This window comes from Salvelinus sp. IW2-2015, linkage group LG2 (assembly GCF_002910315.2).
Source record: "Salvelinus sp. IW2-2015 linkage group LG2, ASM291031v2, whole genome shotgun sequence".
In the NCBI taxonomy this organism is placed as follows: Eukaryota; Metazoa; Chordata; class Actinopteri; order Salmoniformes; family Salmonidae; genus Salvelinus; species Salvelinus sp. IW2-2015.
This window is the reverse complement of record NC_036839.1, coordinates 29,721,794-29,740,912: the sequence shown is the minus strand read 5'-3', so window position 1 is coordinate 29,740,912 and position 19,119 is coordinate 29,721,794. Positions and strand designations below refer to the sequence as shown.

General features: G+C 40.8%; 1 protein-coding gene and 1 long non-coding RNA gene across 5 annotated transcripts in view; one reads left to right on the top strand and one right to left on the bottom strand.

The window, feature by feature from the left end:
* LOC111977897 (uncharacterized) overlaps window positions 1-19,119 on the bottom strand; it is a 176,937-nt gene that overhangs the window by 18,952 nt on the left and 138,866 nt on the right. The gene's annotated exons all lie outside the window — the stretch shown is intronic.
* Window positions 1,479-19,119, top strand: part of LOC111977937 (WD repeat and FYVE domain-containing protein 2) — a 29,291-nt gene continuing 11,650 nt past the window's right edge. For 2 of the 4 annotated variants that reach the window (XM_024007721.2, XM_070448334.1), the window contains exons 1-6: window positions 1,479-2,188; window positions 8,642-8,709; window positions 8,971-9,044; window positions 9,726-9,780; window positions 10,056-10,206; window positions 14,695-14,807. In XM_024007721.2, the coding sequence (XP_023863489.1) occupies window positions 2,052-2,188; window positions 8,642-8,709; window positions 8,971-9,044; window positions 9,726-9,780; window positions 10,056-10,206; window positions 14,695-14,807 (598 nt within the window). In that variant the 5' untranslated portion in view covers window positions 1,479-2,051. Of the gene's footprint in view, window positions 2,189-2,424; window positions 2,499-8,641; window positions 8,710-8,970; window positions 9,045-9,725; window positions 9,781-10,055; window positions 10,207-14,694; window positions 14,808-19,119 lie in introns of those variants that run through there. The other 2 variants (XM_024007707.2, XM_070448335.1) reach the window with 2 other exon arrangements.

Here is a 19,119-nt window from a genome sequence, read left to right as displayed (position 1 = left end):
CTGTCGCCAATTGGATGGAAACCTAGCTATAGTTAGTAACGTTTTTTCTCTACAACCCATGTAGCCTATTCCATATGTGTATTGCATTGGGGGCAATGGAGGGAGCAGAGTACGGAGTACTGCTGGATATGTATGACACAGTTCACGGTCCCCCTCAAAAACAAAACATATTTGGTTAGTAGAGACCCACACTTTAGCTGGGATAGGTAGTAAGGTTTTTTCTCTACAGCCCAATATGTATCCATATACAGTATTACATTGGGGCAATGGAGGGGGCGGAGTATAAAGCCGCAGCAGGCCTTGCCACACAGTCCCACTAAAAAACAACAACATATGTCTTTGTAAAAAAATAAATATACACGTATATAATTTTTTTAACATATTTGGTTAGAACTAGAGACCATACTGAATAATTTCCACCCCACTTTAGCTAAGACAGATGTTTCCTCTACAGCCCAATATTATCAACATACCAGTCTCAACATTGTAACTTTCATTACTGGTCTTAAAAAAGTGGCCATTGATTAAAATGCAATATCAGTATTGCAATGTGATGAAATGTTAGATTTTATTTTGAAGGTTTCCTCATTACCATACGATTGTGATGTTCTCGTTTGTGCATAATTTTCAAATTTGATATTTTTAGTTATTTCAATGGGATAATAATACTGCAGCTGCTTAGCCTAATTTATTCAGAAATGTTTTATTCAAGCCAATCAATAGACCTTGCCAGCTTGTAGTCCTAAAAAACGGAAATTAGTTAGCATTTTCTACCTCTGGTTCGTTGAACATTCCTATAGGTGAAATTAATGGGAAAATAATGGAGTTTTGGGATAATCACCAGAAATTAGGTTTGAGGTTAACTGCAGGTTTAGGAGATTTTATACGTTTTGTTCTATATGAGACAATAGCATTCAGTTAACATGACCTTTATGAATCCTTTGTGCTTGTTTTGATTACATAAATGCTTCAAAATTCACAAAAAGTGATGTTAGCTGATGAAGATTATCTCATAGATCAAAACGTATAAGATCTCCTAAGCCTGTGTTTAACACTGACATTATTTTCGGCGTTTATCCAAAAACCCTACAAAACCCCCATTCATTTCCCCATAGGCTTTGAAATGTCATATGTCATTGCTTTGACCATGGCAGACGGAGTTAGCCTACCTCCGTTAGTGCCTACAAAAATACGCCAATAATCTTGCTCTCTATTTAGCATTTTTTTGCAGAACTGTTTACATAGTAGGGATGCTGAATATCACATAACTGTTGTGATTTCATCAGTATGTGATCATTTTAATAATTTGTACTATTTGCAAATACAGTAACAAGTAAAACTTTTATAATATTGATTTTCCGGTAGCCTTTCCATTCGATATCTATGGCTCGAACATGGGCGTCGTTGTTCAATGTCCTGTCAGCTGACTAGCAGCATCTTTGGCTGTTACAACACACGAGTCGCTGTGTTCAAACAGTTTCTAGCTTGCTAGCTACTACAACCTCGAACACCTATGCGGCTCTACTAGGGTGTTATGTTACGAAGGAGCTAAATACCTCCGGCTTTGCATTTCCCCATAGGCTTTGAAACGTCATTGCTTTGACCTATGAGCCATTGCAAATGTTAGCCTGCCTCCGTTAGTGCCTACAAAAATACGCCATTAATATTGCTCTCTATTTAGCATTTTTTTGCCGAACTGTTTACATAGTAAGAATGATGAATATCACATAACTGATGTGATTTCATCGGTATGTGCTGATTTCTATTTTGTTTTAATCATTTGTATATACAGTAACAAGTAAAACATTAATAATATTGCAACTTCCGGTAGCCTTGCGTTCTAGTTTTTTCGCGCATGTCTATGATTCGAACATGGGCGTCGTAGTAGGTGAATGTCTTGTCAGCTGACTAGCAGCATCTTTGGCTGTTGCAACACACGGGTCGCTGTGTTCAAACAGTTTCTAGCTACTACAACCTAGAATACCTATGCGGCTCGACTAGGGTGTTATGTTACGGAGAGCCAAAACTGTCGAAGGAGCTATACCTCCAGCATGGCGGCAGAAATACAACCCAAACCGCAGACTCGGACGCCTGTTCTACTCAATAAAATCGAGGCTTCCCAAGATGTTGTGAACACGGCGGTTATAATTCCAAAGGAGGACGGGGTGATCAGCGTGTCTGATGACAGGTAGGATGATACTGCTTTACTATACCCTTTTATGAGGCCATGTTTTCAAATATGTGACTAGCTAACCTTACAATGTTACATGCATTTTGCACAATTTCTATGCAAACATGTCGCTACTGATGCTAGAAGATCCCTATCGCTCAGTGGGTTTTCCCTCTGAACAGACCGCTCGGTCATTGCTCTAGTTTATTTATGTGACGTTAGCTGACTAAACTCAACTCCATGGTGAATAACATTTCTTATTAACTCCACAAACGGAGCTGAGCAGAGACCAGGCTTTGTGTAATTCAGTTTCGACGACTTAGATTCGGTAAAGGTTAATACTTATATATATATATATATATATATATATATATATATATATATATATATATATATATATATATATATATATATATATATATATATATAAAACGCTTACCTTGTTCTTATGTTTGTCCTCTGTAGTAGGGTGTTGGGGGGGTAAAATGAACATCGCTTGAACTGAGCATACCCAATGATACAACAGAATCTCAGAAGCATAGTACACTTTGCTTCATGCATGTAATTTATTTCACCTTTATTTAGCCAGGTAGGCAAGTTGAGAACAAGTTTTCATTTACAACTGCGACCTGGCCAAGAATAAAGCAAAGCAGTTCGACACATACAACAACACAGAGTTACACATGGAATAAACAAAAGATACAGTCAATAATACAGTTGAAGAAAATCTTACCATTGCTGTGATAATACAATTTGTGTGTCTGAATTCTGGGTCAAAGGTCGCTAGAGAAAGTGTTTAACAAAAATGGCACCAAAATGACACAGGTGGGCTCAGATTAACTAACAAACATTTCAGGATATTAATTTCCTATCAAAATGACATTCAGGGTTATACAATGTGCATTTTAAAATTAATTGGGATTAAATACATATATGTATGCATTTGGGTTCCCAAATGGTGCAGTGGTCTAAGGCACTGCATCTCATTGCAAGACCTGGTACCTGGTTCGAATCTAGGCTGTATCACATCTGGCCGTGATTGAGAGTCCCATAGGGCGGCGCACAATTGGCCCAGCGTCATCTGGGTTTGGCTTGGGTAGGCTGTCACTGTACATAAGAATTTGTTCTTAACTGACCTGCCTGGTTAAATAAAGGATAAATAAATGAAATGGGCACATTGTCATTTAATATGCAAATTAGCTGTTAATTTATGCAAATTTCATGTTGTACACAATAAATCATTGACATTCAAGTTATTTATTTTGATCTAATGCAATTAATCACACACATATGCTACTGAACTAACCAGAGGTAATACTTTTAGGGTTTTAGTGTGTTTATAACAGCAACTCTTATGTAATTTGAGTCAACATACTCATATTATTTTTCTTTTGCCCACCCCTGCTCAAAAAACTTTGAGCTAGACACCAAGCTAACATTACTGACTACTTCAGACTAGATTATCTGACAAAATATTTTTGATACTATTTCTACTTTTTAAACCATAGCAAAATATACATACAATTTAATGCATTCCAAAGGCCATAGACTTTCAATGGGGAAATTTCCATTCGCAGCTCCTCCCAGACCTTCTATGCTAGACTCACTAGATTTACCCCTCCCTTAGGCTACACAAAGTGTGTGTGGTGGCGGCTAACCTTCCCGATCTACTCTAGCAAAGGTGAGATTGCAGGTGTTCATAAATGTGTACAACAAACCACTTCCCCAAAATAGATTCTTGGTTGGCCCAATTTTTGTTTTAGCAGCGAAGGTATAATATTTCATACAAGCAGGTGTCATTACAGTAGGTGCATATCTTAAGTGGCAAAAAAAATGCCTATTAATATCAAACTAAAACAGAATGAGCATCTGTGCTTTTCACACAACATTAAACTGTGTGTGTGATTACATTATATACAGACTAATTGGTCAGAAGAGGAGTAGAAGAGGCCATCCAGACAAGCAAGATATCTGTTAAACATGTTTCAAGTTTGAATGTCACGTCCACAAGTACGGTGCAATGCCTTTCTTGCAATCTGTAAACAACCAATGTGTAGATTGATAAATTTAAGCTCTGAGCATAATGATCATTCACATCTGTCCCACCGTTTACCCCTCCCTCACTTAGACTAGTGTGTGTGTATATACAGTTGAAGTCGGAAGTTTACATACACTTAGGTTGGAGTCATATAAAAACTCGTTTTTCAACCATTCCACAAATTTCTTGTTAACAAACTATAGTTTTGGCACGTCGGTTAGGACATCTACTTTGTGCATGACAAGTAATTTTTCCAACAACTGTTTACAGACAGACTATTTCACTTATAATTCACTATATCACAATTCCAGTAGGTCAGAAGTTTACATACACTAAGTTGACTGTGCCTTTAAACAGATTAGAAAATTCCAGAAAATGATGTCATGGCTTTAGAAGCTTCTGATAGGCTAATTGACATAATTTGACTCAATTGGAGGTGTAGCTGTGGATGTATTTCAAGGCCTACCTTCAGACTCAGTGCCTCTTTGCTTGACATCATGGGAAAATCAAAAGAAATCAGCCAAGACCTCTGAAAAAAATTGTAGACCTCCACAAGTCTGGTTCATCCTTGGGAGCAATTTCCAAACGCCTGAAGGTACCACGTTCATCTGTACAAACAGTAGTATGCAAGTATAAACACCATGGGACCACGCAGCCGTCATACCGCTCAGGAAGGAGACGCGTTCTGTCTCCTAGAGATGAACGTATTTTGGTGCGGAAAGTGCAAATCAATCCCAGAACAACTGCAAAGGACCTTGTGAAGATGCTGGAGGAAACGGATACAAAAGTATCTATATCAACAGGCCGCTCTGCAAGGAAGAAGCCACGAGGGAAGAAGCCATCCTCCCAACTGTGGAGCACGAGGGTGGTAGCATCATGTTGTGGGGGTGCTTTGCTGCAGGAGGGACTGGTGCACTTCACAAAATAGATGGCATCATGAGGGAGGAAAATTATGTGGATATATTGAAGCAACATCTCAAGACATCAGTCAGGAAGTTAAAGCTTGGTCGCAAATGGGTCTTCCAAATGGACAATGACCCCAAGCATACTTCCAAAGTTGTATCAAAATGGCTTAAGGACAACAAAGTCAAGGTATTGAAGTGGCCATCACAAAGCCCTGACCTCAATTCCATAGAAAATTTGTGGGCAAAATTGAAAAAGCGTGTGCGAGCAAGGAGGCCTACAAACCTGACTCGGTTACACCAGCTCTGTCAGGAGGAATGTGTCAAAATTCACCCAACATTGTGGGAAGCTTGTGGAAGGCTACACAAAGTTTGACCCAAGTTAAACAATTTAAAGGCAATGCTACCAAATACTGAGTGTATGTAAACTTCTGACCCACTGAGATTGTGATGAAATTAATAAAAGCTGAAAAATCATTCTCTCTACTATTATTCTGATATTTCACATTCTTAAAATAAAGTGGTGATCCTAACTGGCTTTATACAGGGAATTTTTACCAGGATTAAATGTCAGGAATTGTGAAAACTGAGTTTAAATGTATTTGGCTAAGGTGTATGTAAACTTCCGACTTCAACTGTGTATGTTTTATATAATATATATAGCACACACACGGTACCAGTCAAAAGTTTGGACACTTACTCCATTCAAGGGTTTTTCTTTATTTGTACTTTTTGAAATAACACATGGAATCAATGCAGTATCAATTGCTGTATATTTTTCCACAAAACCCATATCGTCCAAAAAGTTATACTTTTGAGTCATCTGTCCATAGAACATTCTTCCAAGAGTCCAGGTGCTTTTTTTTTTTTGGCAAACTTGAGTAAACTTTTTGGATGACATGGGTCCCATTTATGCCTGGCAAAAACTAATCACAGCATTCTACAGTAAGAACCTCATACCAATGGTCAAGCATGGTGGTAGTAGTGTGATGGTTTGTGGATGCTTTGCTGCCTCAGGACCTGGACGACTTGCCTTAATAGAAGGAACCATGAATTCTGCTCTGTATCAGAATTCTACAGGAGAATGCCAGGCCGTCTGTCTGTGAGCTGAAGTTGAGGCGCAGCTAGGTCATTCAGCAAGACAATGATCCAAAACACACAATCAAGTCTACATGTAAATGTCTAAAAAGCAACAAATGTAACGTTTTGGAATGGCCTAGTCAAAGTCCAGACCTAATACCAATTGAGTTGTTGTGGCAGGACTTAAAATGAGCAAAAATTAGTTAAAGCAGTTCTGCATGCAAGAGTGGGCCAAAATTCCTCCACAGTGATGTGAAAGACTGATCAACAACTACAGGAAGCATTTGGTTGCAGTCATTGCAGCTAAAGGTGGAACAGCCAGTTATTGAGAGTGTAGGGGGGCAATTACTTTTTCACACAGGGAAATTGGGTGTTGCAGAAATTTGTTAACAGAAAAAAACACTTATTTTATTTATTTATTTGTAAACTCAGGTTCCCTTTATCTAATATTAGGTTTTGGTTGAAGATCTGGTTACATTCAGTATAAAAAAATATGCAGAATCTGAAAGGGCAAATATCTTTTTCCCAAGATGCTATATTTGAGTAGCATTTATTGAAAAAGTATGGATTTCAGCAAACAAAGGCATGCAACTACAGAAGACAAAATTAGGCACAAGCATTTCATAATAATTTAAAAAAAGGATTGACCTTGGGTGAAATCACTGTATCCAAAGCTGAATTCCACAAAGCCTGGTCTCTGCTCAATTCCGTTGGTTGAGGTCATCAGAAACTTCCTACACCATGGAGTTTAGTCAGCTTGAGCTTATTTTATTTGCAGCATGTCGTCATGGCTCTTTCTGGCTGGTCATGGTCACCTAGTGTCTTTGCTCCGTTAGACTTGTACACATTGGTCTTGATGTGTACCAATGTCACCCCGCTGAGAGAGGCAGAGAGAGAGATGTATCTTATCAGAAACCTGACTTCTACACTGTATGTCTGTTTATCGACCACTGATATACTGTCATGCAAACGTTGCATAAAAACAACCGGGCTTGTCAGTCAGCTGACATGAAAGCCCACTGGTCACCTCTCTCTAGTGTGTAATAAAATTCCCACATTTTCAACCTCATGCTCATTCCAGTCATTCAAAGGTCACATAAGTAACAAGTAATGATAGACCTATCAATTAGTTATTGTGATTTTACTCGTGTTCATTTTCTTTATGAATTATTAAAGGGAAATTTCAAAAATGTTCAACTTCATATTCATCATCTCACCAGCCCAACATTATACAGTATGTGAAAATTGCACATTTCTATGTTTGGTATTAATCCTACTCTAATTGGTTAAAATAACAGGATGAAATTGTTAACACTTATATTCCCCTCATTTTTTCCACAAAACATAGAAAACGCTCCATTTTCACATACAGCTCTGGAAAAAATTAAGAGACCACTGCAAAATTATCAGTTTCTCTGGTTTTTCTATTTATAGGTATGTGTTTGGGTAAACTACTGACAACATTTCTCCCAAATTCCAAATAAATATTGTCATTTAGAACATTTATTTGCAGAAAGTGACAACTGGTCAAAATAACAAAAATATGGTGTTGTCAGACCTCAAATAATGCAAAGAAAATAAGTTTATATTCATTTTCAAACACAATACTAATGTTTTAACTTAGGAAGAGTTCAGAAATTAATATTTGGTGGAATAACCCTGATTTTCAATCACAGCTTTCATGCGTCTTGGCATGCTCTCCACCAGTCTTTCTCATTGATGTTGGGTGACTTTATGCCACTTCTGGTGCAAAAATTCAAGAATCTCGGCTATGTTTAATGGCTTGTGACCATCCATCTTCCTCTTGATCACATTCCAGAGGTTTTCAATGGAGTTCAGGTCTGGAAATTGGGCTGGCCATGACAGGGTCTTGATATGGTGGTCCTCCATCCACACCTTGATTGACCTGGCTGTGTGGCATGGAGCATTGTCCTGCTGGAAAAACCAATCCTCAGAGTTGGGKAACATTRTCARAGCAGAARGAAGCAMGTKTTCTTCCAGGACAACCTTGTACGTGGCTTGATTCATGTGTCCTTCACAAAGACAAATCTGCCCGATTCCAGCCTTGCTGAAGCACCCCCAGATCATCACCGATCCTCCACCAAATTTCACAGACCTGGAGAGACCTACAAGCCACAGTGTCTCGCACCCACTGTGAAATTTGGTGGCGGATCGGTGATGATCTGTAAATATGAGTTTCTGTGTAGTACAGATCAGGGACCCATGATGCAATTTCGTTACCGGGTCTAAATCCACTTCAACAAAATTGCTGTTTTTTTTCCTCCAAACTCAAGGTGCCATGTTATAGCTGACACCCCATTCTTTCTGCAGACATCTTTTGAATATTAATTCGGAGCAGATATTTAAGCGTTTTTGGGAAACGTGGTCGCATAAAAACCTAAGGTAGATTTTACCGTAATATCGTTACCAAAGTTTGCATCTGACCCGCAGGACGATCCGGATATGGTTGAAGAGAGACAGTGGCCAGTACTGGCCCAGCATCTATCACACTATGCCAGGTTAGTACTCATCTCTCATTAGCTAATTATGCATGCATGGAGTTAAGCATCTAGGCCTAGCAACTCCATTGGCCTCATTTTGTGAGCTGTCGTTAGCTATTCTGTCTGTATGGAATCTGTTTTAGCATCTGTTCGTTTTAATAAAGTACACAACCGGTTAGGATATATTTCATTGTAACGCCCTGCTGGGTGCCTTTTTGCCCCCACACACTTATATACACACCAACTTTTCTTAGACTTGTCATTTCTTTCTTTTTGTAGCTTCATGCTCCTGTATGTCCTTTAACCCAGAGACCAGGAGGCTGTCTGTGGGAATGGAGAATGGAACCATCTCTGTAAGTGACATTTTCTGTAGTTTTAACATACACTCAAGAATGGGCGTTACATACATACTTTTCTACTTAGCATCCAGCCTCAATCCTGACACGCATATGGCTACCAAAGCTTGTACCCCAGTGCCAGGGTCAGATTGGGGGCTGGTTGTCATGGTTTCACATCAGCGGGTCACTGAGTAGCTACTGTGTTAATCTTTCACCGAGTCTTTGCTTCTCCAGACACCCAGCACTGATCGATACTCCCAGAGGGTTTGCATCTCTGAGTAATCTCTTGCATGATTGGCTAAGCAGTTAGGTGGATCAATCAACACTGGGATAGTAAATATGCTTTCATCTTCAGGAATGGCTTGGTCACCCAGGCAGTTTCACTGGGAAATTGAAGCGAGTTATAGAATAATTGCCCTCACATTTTTGTAATTGGTGATCTCATTGGATGTGTAGGCCTGGGGTGCTGTAAAACCTTTGTCATTATGTGTAGATTATGGGATTTATTTGCAGAATACATTGCCTGTCTAAAAATAACATGGATATCATTTTAAAGCTAAGCACTTTTTGCTTAGGGCTCATCGTAAGGTTATTTTAAGCGCTGGGCAATTTTGTCCCAAAAGTATGTCCCATATGATATAAATATTGCACTACTTATTGGGAAAACCAGTGAGTGACATACTTCCTGTGTTTCAGGAGTTCATCCTGTCTGAAGACTACAACAAGATGACCCCGGAAAGAACCTATGAGGGTGAGAAGGGAAGTGTAGACACAGGCTGTGTTCTCTGTGTGACTCAGCTGACTCCGGTCAATGGCAGGAAGGGATTAAACCAGTCAAAATAATGGATTTTTTTCTCTTCATGGCACTTTGCTTGGTTTTATCTGCAAGACCTCTAAAAGCAATAAGCTAAGATTGAGGATGCAAAGAACCAGTCCATCTACTGTATACTATGTTTGGTCATATTTACCTGTATTTTTAAAACTGTTTTATTATCATGACGTGTTTCATGTGTGTGTGTTTTTTAGCCCACCAGGGCAAAGTGACAGTGGTGCTGTTTGTGTTGGAGATGGAGTGGGTCCTTAGTACAGGACAGGACAAGAACCTCACCTGGCACTGCTCTGAGAGTGGAACACAGCTGGGGTTATACCGCACCACCGCCTGGGTCTCTGGACTACAGTATCCTTCATCAGTCAGAAACAACCTATTCTACTCTTTCTATGCTATTCACATGATGTTGCTATGCCACATACAGTTGTGGCCAGAAGTTTTGAGAATGACAAAAATATTAATTTTCAAAGTCTGCTGCCTCAGTTTGTATAATGGCAATTTGCATATACTCCAGAATGTTATGAAGAGTGATCAGATGAATTGCAATTAATTGCAAAGTCTCTCTTTGCCATGCAAATGAACTGAATCCCCCCAAAACATTTCCACTGCATTTCAGCCCTGCCACAAAAGGAACAGCTGACATCATGTCAGTGATTCTCTCGTTAACACAGGTGTGAGTGTTGACGAGGACAAGGCTGGCGACCACTCTGTCATGCTGATTGAGTTCAAATAACAGACTGGAAGCTTCAAAAGGAGGGTGGTGCTTGGAATCATTGTTCCTCCTCTGTCAAACATGGTTACCTGCAAGGAAACACGTGCCGTCATCATTGCTTTGCACAAAAAGGGCTTCACAGGCAAGGATATTGCTGCCAGTAAGATTGCACCTAAATCAACCATTTATTGGATCATCAAGAACTTCAAGGAGAGCGGTTCAATTGTTGTGAAGGCTTCAGGGCGCCCAAGAAAGTCCAGCAAGCGCCAGGACCGTCTCCTAAAGTTGATTCGGCTGCGGGATCAGGGCACCACCAGTACAGAGCTTGCTCAGGAATGGCAGCAGGCAGGTGTGAGTGCATCTGCACGCACAATTAGGCGAAGACTTTTGGAGGATGGACTGGTGTCAAGAAGGGCAGCAAAGAAGCCACTTATCTCCAGGAAAAACATCAGGGACAGACTGATATTCTGCAAAAGGTGCAGGGATTGGACTGCTGAGGACTGGTGTAAAGTCATTTTCTCTGATGAATCCCCTTTCTGATTGTTTGGGGCATCTGGAAAAAAGCTTGTCCGGAGAAGACAAGGTGAGCACTACCATCAGTCCTGTGTCATGCCAACAGTAAAGCATCCTGAGACCATTCATGTGTGGAGTTGCTTCTCAGCCAAGGGAGTGGTCTCACTCACAATTTTGCCTAAGAACACAGCCATGAATAAAGAATGGTACCAACACATCCTCCGAGAGCAACTTCTCCCAACCATCCAGGAACAGTTTGGCGACGAACAATGCCTTTTCCAGCATGATGGAGCACCTTGCCATAATGCAAAAGTGATAACTAAGTGGCTCGGAGAACAAAACATCGATATTTTGGGTCCATGGCCAGGATACTCCCCCGACCTTAATTCCATTGAGAACTTGTGGTCAATCCTCAAGAGGCGGGTGGACAAACAAAAACCCACAAATTCTGACAAACTCCAAGCATTGATTATGCAAGAATGGGCTGCCGTCAGTCAGGATGTGGCCCAGAAGTTAATTGACAGCATGCCAGGGCGGATTGCAGAGGTCTTGAAAAAGAAGGGTCAACACTGCAAATATTGACTCTTTGCAACAACTTCATATAATTGTCAATAAAAGCCTTTGACACTTATGAAATGCTTGTAATTGTACTTCAGTATTCCATAGTAACATCTGGCAAAAATATCTGAAGACACTGAAGCAGCAAACTTTGTGGAAATTAATATTTGTGTCATTCTCAAAACTTTTGGCCACGACTGTACAATGCCTTCAAAGTATTCACACCCCTTTACTTTTTCCACATTTTGTTGTTACAGCCTGAATTTAAAATGTATTAAATAAAATAAAAATCCCTGCCTACACAATACCCTATAATGTCAGTGGAATAATGTTTTTTTAAATGTTTAGAAATGAATTAAAAATGAAAAGCTGAAATGTCTTGAGTCAATAAGTATTCAACCCCTTTGTTATGGCAGGCCTAAATATGTACAGGAGTAAAAATGTGCTTAATAATATCTCACAAATTGCATGGACTCACTCCTGTGTGCAATAATAGTTTAACATGACTTTTGAATTACTATCTCATCTGTACCCCACACATACAATTATCTGTAATTATTCCAAAACATGCATCCTGTTTGCAACAAGTCACTAATGTAATATTGAAAAAAATGTGGCAAAGCATAAAGCTTTTTGTCCTGAATACAAAGTGTTGTGTTGGGGGCAAATCCAACACATGACTGAGTACCACTCTCCATATTGTCAAGCATAGTGGTGGCTGTATCATGTATGTTTGTAATTGTTAAAGACTGGGGAGAAGAAATGGCGCTAAGCACAGGCAAAATCCTAGAGGAAAACCTGGTTTAGTCTGCTTTCCACCAGACACTGGAAGATTAATTCACCTTTCAGCAGGACAATAACCTAAAACACAAGGCCAAATCTACACGATTTGCTTACCAAGAAGACAGTGAATGTTCCTGAGTGGCCGAGTCACCCTTTGCCTTGATGACAGCATTACACACTCTTGGCATTCTCTCCACCAGATTCATGAGGTAGTCACCTGGAATGCATTTCAATTAACAGGTGTGCCTTTGTTAAAAGTACGTTGTGGAATTTCTTTCTTTCCTTAATGTGTTTGAGCCAATCAGTTGTGTTGTGACAAGGTAGGGGTGGTATACAGAAGATAGCCCTATTTGGTAAAATACCGTGGCCATATTGTGGCAAGAACAGCTCAAATAAGCTAAGAGAAACGACAGTCCGTCATTACTTTAAGACATGAAGGTCAGTCAATGCGGAAAATGTCAAGATCTTTTAACGTTTCTTCAAGTGCAGTCGCAAAAACCATCAAGCGCTATGATGAAACTGTTTCTCATGAGGACCGCCACAGGAAAGGAAGACCCCTGCTGCAGACGATAAGTTCATTAGAGTTACCAGCCTCAGAAATTGCAGCCCAAATAAATGCTTCACAGAGTTCAAGTAACGAACACATCTCAACATCAACTGTTCAGAGGAGACTGCGTGAATCAGGCCTTCATGGTCGAATTGGTGCAAAGAAACCACTACTAAAGGACCCCAATAAGAAGCTGAGACTTGCTTGGGGCAAGAAACACGCGCAATGGACATTAAACCGGTGGAAATCTGTCCTTTTGTCTGAGTCCAAATTTGAAATTTTTGGTTCCAACCGCCGTGTGTTTGTGAGACGCAGAGTAGGTGAACGGATGATCTCTGCATATGTGTTTCCCACCGTGAATCATGGAGGAGGAGGTGTTATGGTGTGGGGGTGCTTTGCTGGTGACACTGTCAGTGATTCATTTAGAATTCAAAGCACACTTAACCAGCATGGCTACCACAGCATTCTGCAGTGATATGCCATCCCATCTGGTTTGTGCTTAGTGGGACTAGCATTTGTTTTTCAACAGGACAATGACCAACACACCTCCAGGCTGTGTAAGGGATATTTGACCAAGAAGGAGAGTGATGAGTGCTGCATCAGATGACCTGTCCTCCACAATCACCCGACCTCAACCCAATTGAGATGGTTTGGGATGCGTTGGACCGCAGAGTGAAGGAAAAGCAGCCATCAAGTGCTCAGCATATGTGGGAACTCCTTCAAGAATGTTGGAAAAGCATTCTAGGTGAAGCTGGTTGAGAGAATGCCAAGAGTGTGCAAAGCTGTCATCAAGGCAAAACTTAAAGGTTTTCAACAACCTAAAATTGTTGAAATTTAAAGAAATCGACTTGGAACGTGTATTTTCTTTAGTATGTCATCCAGCTAATTCTCCATAACAGCCACAGTTCTGAGTTGGCCTAGGGTCAGATTAGTACAGCAACCTTTTTCAGAAGAAGGAGAAGTTACATTATGCTAAGTGAGAAGATTTGTCTTTTTTTCCTCTCTGACTAATTGTTCTGGCCTCTTGTATCCAGGTCACAGGGAGAACTGTGTTCCTGGCTGCGCCCTCAGAAGGTCACTGAAAGGACTCTCTTGAGCTCAGAGACTAAGTATATATGATTTTGTAGCTAATGAACAGTTGATTGTTGTGGTAAGTTTACTGAAATGGGATGTTTAGTTTTTGTTGGATATGCAGTCAACCTTTCTCTGAAGAGTGAACCACATTCAGATCAGATCCAGTAGGTTTCAACAAGGTAACACTTTGAGAATAGAGTAAATGTGTGTGAAGTTGCTCAGATGCAAATTGTTCAGTTAAAGTAGCAATCTGTAGTTAAACAATAAAGTATTTTCCCGCCCATGTTTAGGTAAAAAGATTAGAAATGTAACTACTCTCAAATTCATAGACAGAGCTATGGATGCAAGGACTGACCATTCATGATACCACAATTATAGTTTTAACCATGTTCTTTAAAAAACAAATACATTTACTTTATTTACTAACATTGGAGTCAAACAAGCTCATTATTTTCAGTTCTGATGTGGTACGATAGTTGAACTAAGGTCATGAGGCATTTATACGTTATATTCTTCAATAATCTATGGGTACATATCATTCATTTATATAGCCAAAAATGAATGTAGCAACTGCAGATTGCCTCTTTAAATCAGTCATTGCCACTGTCATGTTTTTGCTGGAGACCGTCCTTGACACAACCTCTCCCAGGTTTGATGTGGAGACAAGGCACGCCTTTGTGGGTGACCACTCTGGTCAGGTGACCATCCTGAAGCTGGAGCAGGACAGCTGTAGTCTGGTTACCACCTTCAAAGGACACACAGGTACTACTACTACATCCCACGTTGGAACACAACACTCGTCCTCTACTATCCCATCCTCCACCAGCCTTAAAACTCCAGCTGGGGGGGGTTGCCCTTTTTGGACTACTCCATTGGTTCATTACGCAGTGGAAACCAAATAAAGTGACCCTAAATATTTGAAAGAAAACACAAATACTATTTTAAACCCAGGTCTGGAAAAATCATGTAGATCTGTTACCTACTGACTGTCCCTCCGACCACTCAATCCCCTGCTAGCAGTGACAGAGCTAATGAGCCCTCACAGCTATTTACAAACCCTATGTTCTGATCTGGGGTCAGCTGTTGTAGCATAGTCACATCTCCTACTTCCTATATTGACAGAAGAGCGTGTGACTGACAACTGCTGACAGCACCACTATTCCAGGCCTGTCTTATCAGTAGAGTTACACATTAGGGTTGAATATTTTCCCTGTATTTTACAAATGTTCCATCCTGAGAATAAATCACTTTTCTCCTGGGTAACCAAGTATTTCCCAACAAAACCGGAAGTGTCATTCAAAAGCATTATGAAGCATATAAATATGTCTGGGTTTTATTAGGGCTTTGATCAGCATGAAAATTCAAACCTGATGCTACCTGAGTCTGATGATCCAGTAATTAAATACATTTTATGAGCCCTACATTAACATGCTGAATTATATGGATTGAAATTACGCACATTGTTCAAACCATGATAAAGTAGAAGAGAACACGCTGCCAACAAATTTACAAGTATAGGCTAGTGAATTTGATTTTAATTTTGAAATATAATAAGGCCTATTTGTATAATTAATAGGCTGACTCATTTATACCTTTCATAATATTTCCTCTAATGTTATTAGCCTACCTTTCTCTCTCTGTTGCTTCATTCCTTCCTTGCTTTCAACATTTAAATGAAATACATTTCGTTGTCCTTATCTTCATCATTCTAATGGGGTCTTTGAATAATATAGGACTAGTATTAGATGCAGAAGGCATTCACTTCTCTTCACGAAGATTGAATGGTTATGGGTCTGAATAAATAACTGCTATAGCCTACCGCCATCGTGCATTCACTCTTCTTTCAAACTACCCATGAGTTCTATTGGCTGCTGTATTTAACATTCAGCAAAAAACAGCTTGCATCTCTCCTCGAATAGTCTATTGGTATAAGAAATGCTATAAAAATGATGTCCAGCAAGCTATTCTAGTGTAGCTGTTCCTGCATGGGACTCCAAGAGTTTAGTGTTTTTTAAGGAGAGGCCAGTGGAGCACATGTCACGGCCGTCGTAAGAACTGGACCAAGGTGCAGCGTGGTAAGCGTACATTTTCCTTTTATGAGAAAAGACGCCGAACAAAGCAATGAACACTACAAAACAAACCGTGAAGCTAAAGGCTATGTGCCATAAACAAAGTCAACTTCCCACAAAGACAGGTGGGAAAAAGGGCTACCTAAAGTATGGTTCTCAATCAGAGACAACGATAGACAGCTGTCCCTGATTGAGAACCCTACCCGGCCAAAACATAGAAATACAAACAATAGAACATAGAATACCCACCCCAACTCACACCCTGACCAAACCAAAATAGAGACATAAAAAGGATTTCTAAGGTCAGGGCGTGACAGCACAGGTGCTTGCGTATTGCGCAAGAGACAGAGGCTAAAAGTTAGAAGCTTATAATGCATAACCCATTATTAATTAGCTCAACATAAGGCTAATACATTGAATGTATTACCTGAAAGAGTAGACTAGGATACAGTGCCTTCTGAAAGTATTCAAACCCCTGGACTTTTTCCAGATTGTTAGGTTACAGCCTTATTCTAAAATTAATTAACTCGTTTTTTCCCTCATCAATCTACACACAATACCCCATAATGACAAAGCAAAAAAAATATAAAAAATTGTGCAGTTTTTGCTAATTTATATACTTTTTTAAACTGATATCACATTTACATAAGTATTCAGATGCTTTACTCAGTACTTTGTTAAAGCACATTTTGGCAGCGATTACAGCCTCGTGTCTTCTTGGGTATGACGCTACAAGCTTGGACCACCTGTATTTGGGGAGTTTCTCCCATTCTTCTCTGCAGATCCTCTCAAGCTCTGCACAGCTATTTTCAGGTCTCTCCAGAGATGTTCAATTAGGTTCCAGTCTCTGGCTGGGCCACTCAAGGACATTCAGAGATGTTCCGAAGTCACTCTTGCGTTGTCTTGGCTGTGTGCTTAGTGTTGTTCACCTTTTGGAAGGTGAACCTTCGCCCCAGTCTGAGGTCCTGAGCACTCTGGAGCATGTTTCCATCAAGGATCTCGCTGTAATTTGCTCCGTTCATCTTTGCCTTGATCCTGACTAGTCTCCCAATCCCTGCCGCTGAAAAACATCCCCACAGCATGATGCTGCTACAACCATGCTTCACCGTAGAGATGGTGCCAGGTTTCCTCCAGACGTGACGCTTGGCATTCAGGCCAAAGAGTTCAATCTTGGTTTCATCAAAACAGAAAATCTTGTTTCTCATGGTCTGAGAGTTTTTAGGTGACTTTTGGCAAACTCCAAGTGGGCTGTCATGTGCCTTTTACTGAGGAGTGGCTTCTGTTTAGCCACTCTATCATACAGTTCTAATTGGTGGAGTGCTGCAGAGATGGTTGTTCTTCTGGAATGTTCTCCCATCTCCACAGAGGGAATCAAACCCGATTTGCTCAGTTTGGCCCGGGCGGCCAGCTCTAGGACAGAGTCTTGGTTCCAAACTTCTTCCAGTTACAAATGATGAGGCCACTGTGTTCTTGGGGACCTTCAATACTGCATAAATGTTTCTGTGCCCTTCCCCACATCTGTGCCTCGACACAATCCTGTCTTGGAAGTCTACGGACAATTCCTTTGTGTTTACTTTATCATTATGGGTTTTTGTGTGTAGATTGAGGAGGAAAAAAATAATTTAATACATTTTAGAATAACATAACAAAATGTGGAAAAAGTCAAGGGGTCTAAAATACTTTTTAAATGCACTGTATAGGGTAGAGGTCGACCGATTTATGATTTTTCAATGCCGATACCGATTATTGGAGGACCAAAAAAAGCAGATACCGAATAATCGGCCGATTTTTAATGACAATTACAACAATACTGAATGAACGCTTTTATTTTAACTTAATACAACTGCTCAAAAAAGTAAAGGGAACACTAAAATAACACATCCTAGATCTGAATGAATGAAATATTCTTATTAAATACTTTTTTCTTTACATAGTTGAATGTGCTGACAACAAAATCACACATGATCAATGGAAATCAAATTTATCAACCCATGGAGGTCTGGATTTGGAGTCACACTCAAAATTAAAGTGGAAAACCACACTACAGGCTGATCCAACTTTGATGTAATGTCCTTAAAACAAGTCAAAATGAGGCTCAGTAGTGTGTGTGCCTCCACGTGCCTGTATGACCTCCCTACAACGCCTGGGCATGCTCCTGATGAGGTGGCGGATGGTCTCCTGAGGGATCTCCTCCCAGACCTGACTAAAGCATCCGCCTACTCCTGGACAGTCTGTGGTGCAACGTGGCTTTGGTGGAGGAGCGAGACATGATGTCCCAGATGTGCTCAATTGGATTCAGGTCTGGGGAACGGGCGGGCCAGTCCATAGCATCAATGCCTTCCTCTTGCAGGAACTGCTGACACACTCCAGCCACATGAGGTCTGCATTGTCTTGCATTAGGAGGAACCCAGGCCAACCGCACCATCATATGGTCTCACAAGGGTCTGAGGATCTCATCTCGGTACCTAATGGCAGTCAGGCTACCTCTGGCGAGAACATGGAGGGCTGTGCGGCCCCCCAAAGAAATGCCACCCCACACCATGACTGACCCACCGCCAAACCGGTCATGCTGGAGGATGTTGCAGGCAGCAGAACGTCGTTACCCATCGCTCCACAAAAGCCGCGGCCCTTGCAGAGCAAGGGAACCACTACTTCTAGGTTTCAGAGCAAGTGACGTAACGGATTGAAACGCTATTAGCGCGTACCCGCAACTAGCTAGCCATTCACATCCGTTACACTCACCCCCTTTCAACCTCCTCCTTTTCCGCAGCAACCAGTGATCCGGGTCAACAGCATCAACCGTAACAGTATAACTTTAAACCGTCCCCTCGCCCCAACCTCGGCCGCGAACCAGGGACCCCTCTGCACACATCAACAACGGTCGCCCACGAAGCATCGTTACCCATCGCTCCACAAAGGCCGTGGCCCTTGCAGGGCAAGGGAACCACTACTTCTAGGTTTCAGAGCAAGTGACGTAACTGATTGAAACGCTATTAGCGCGTACC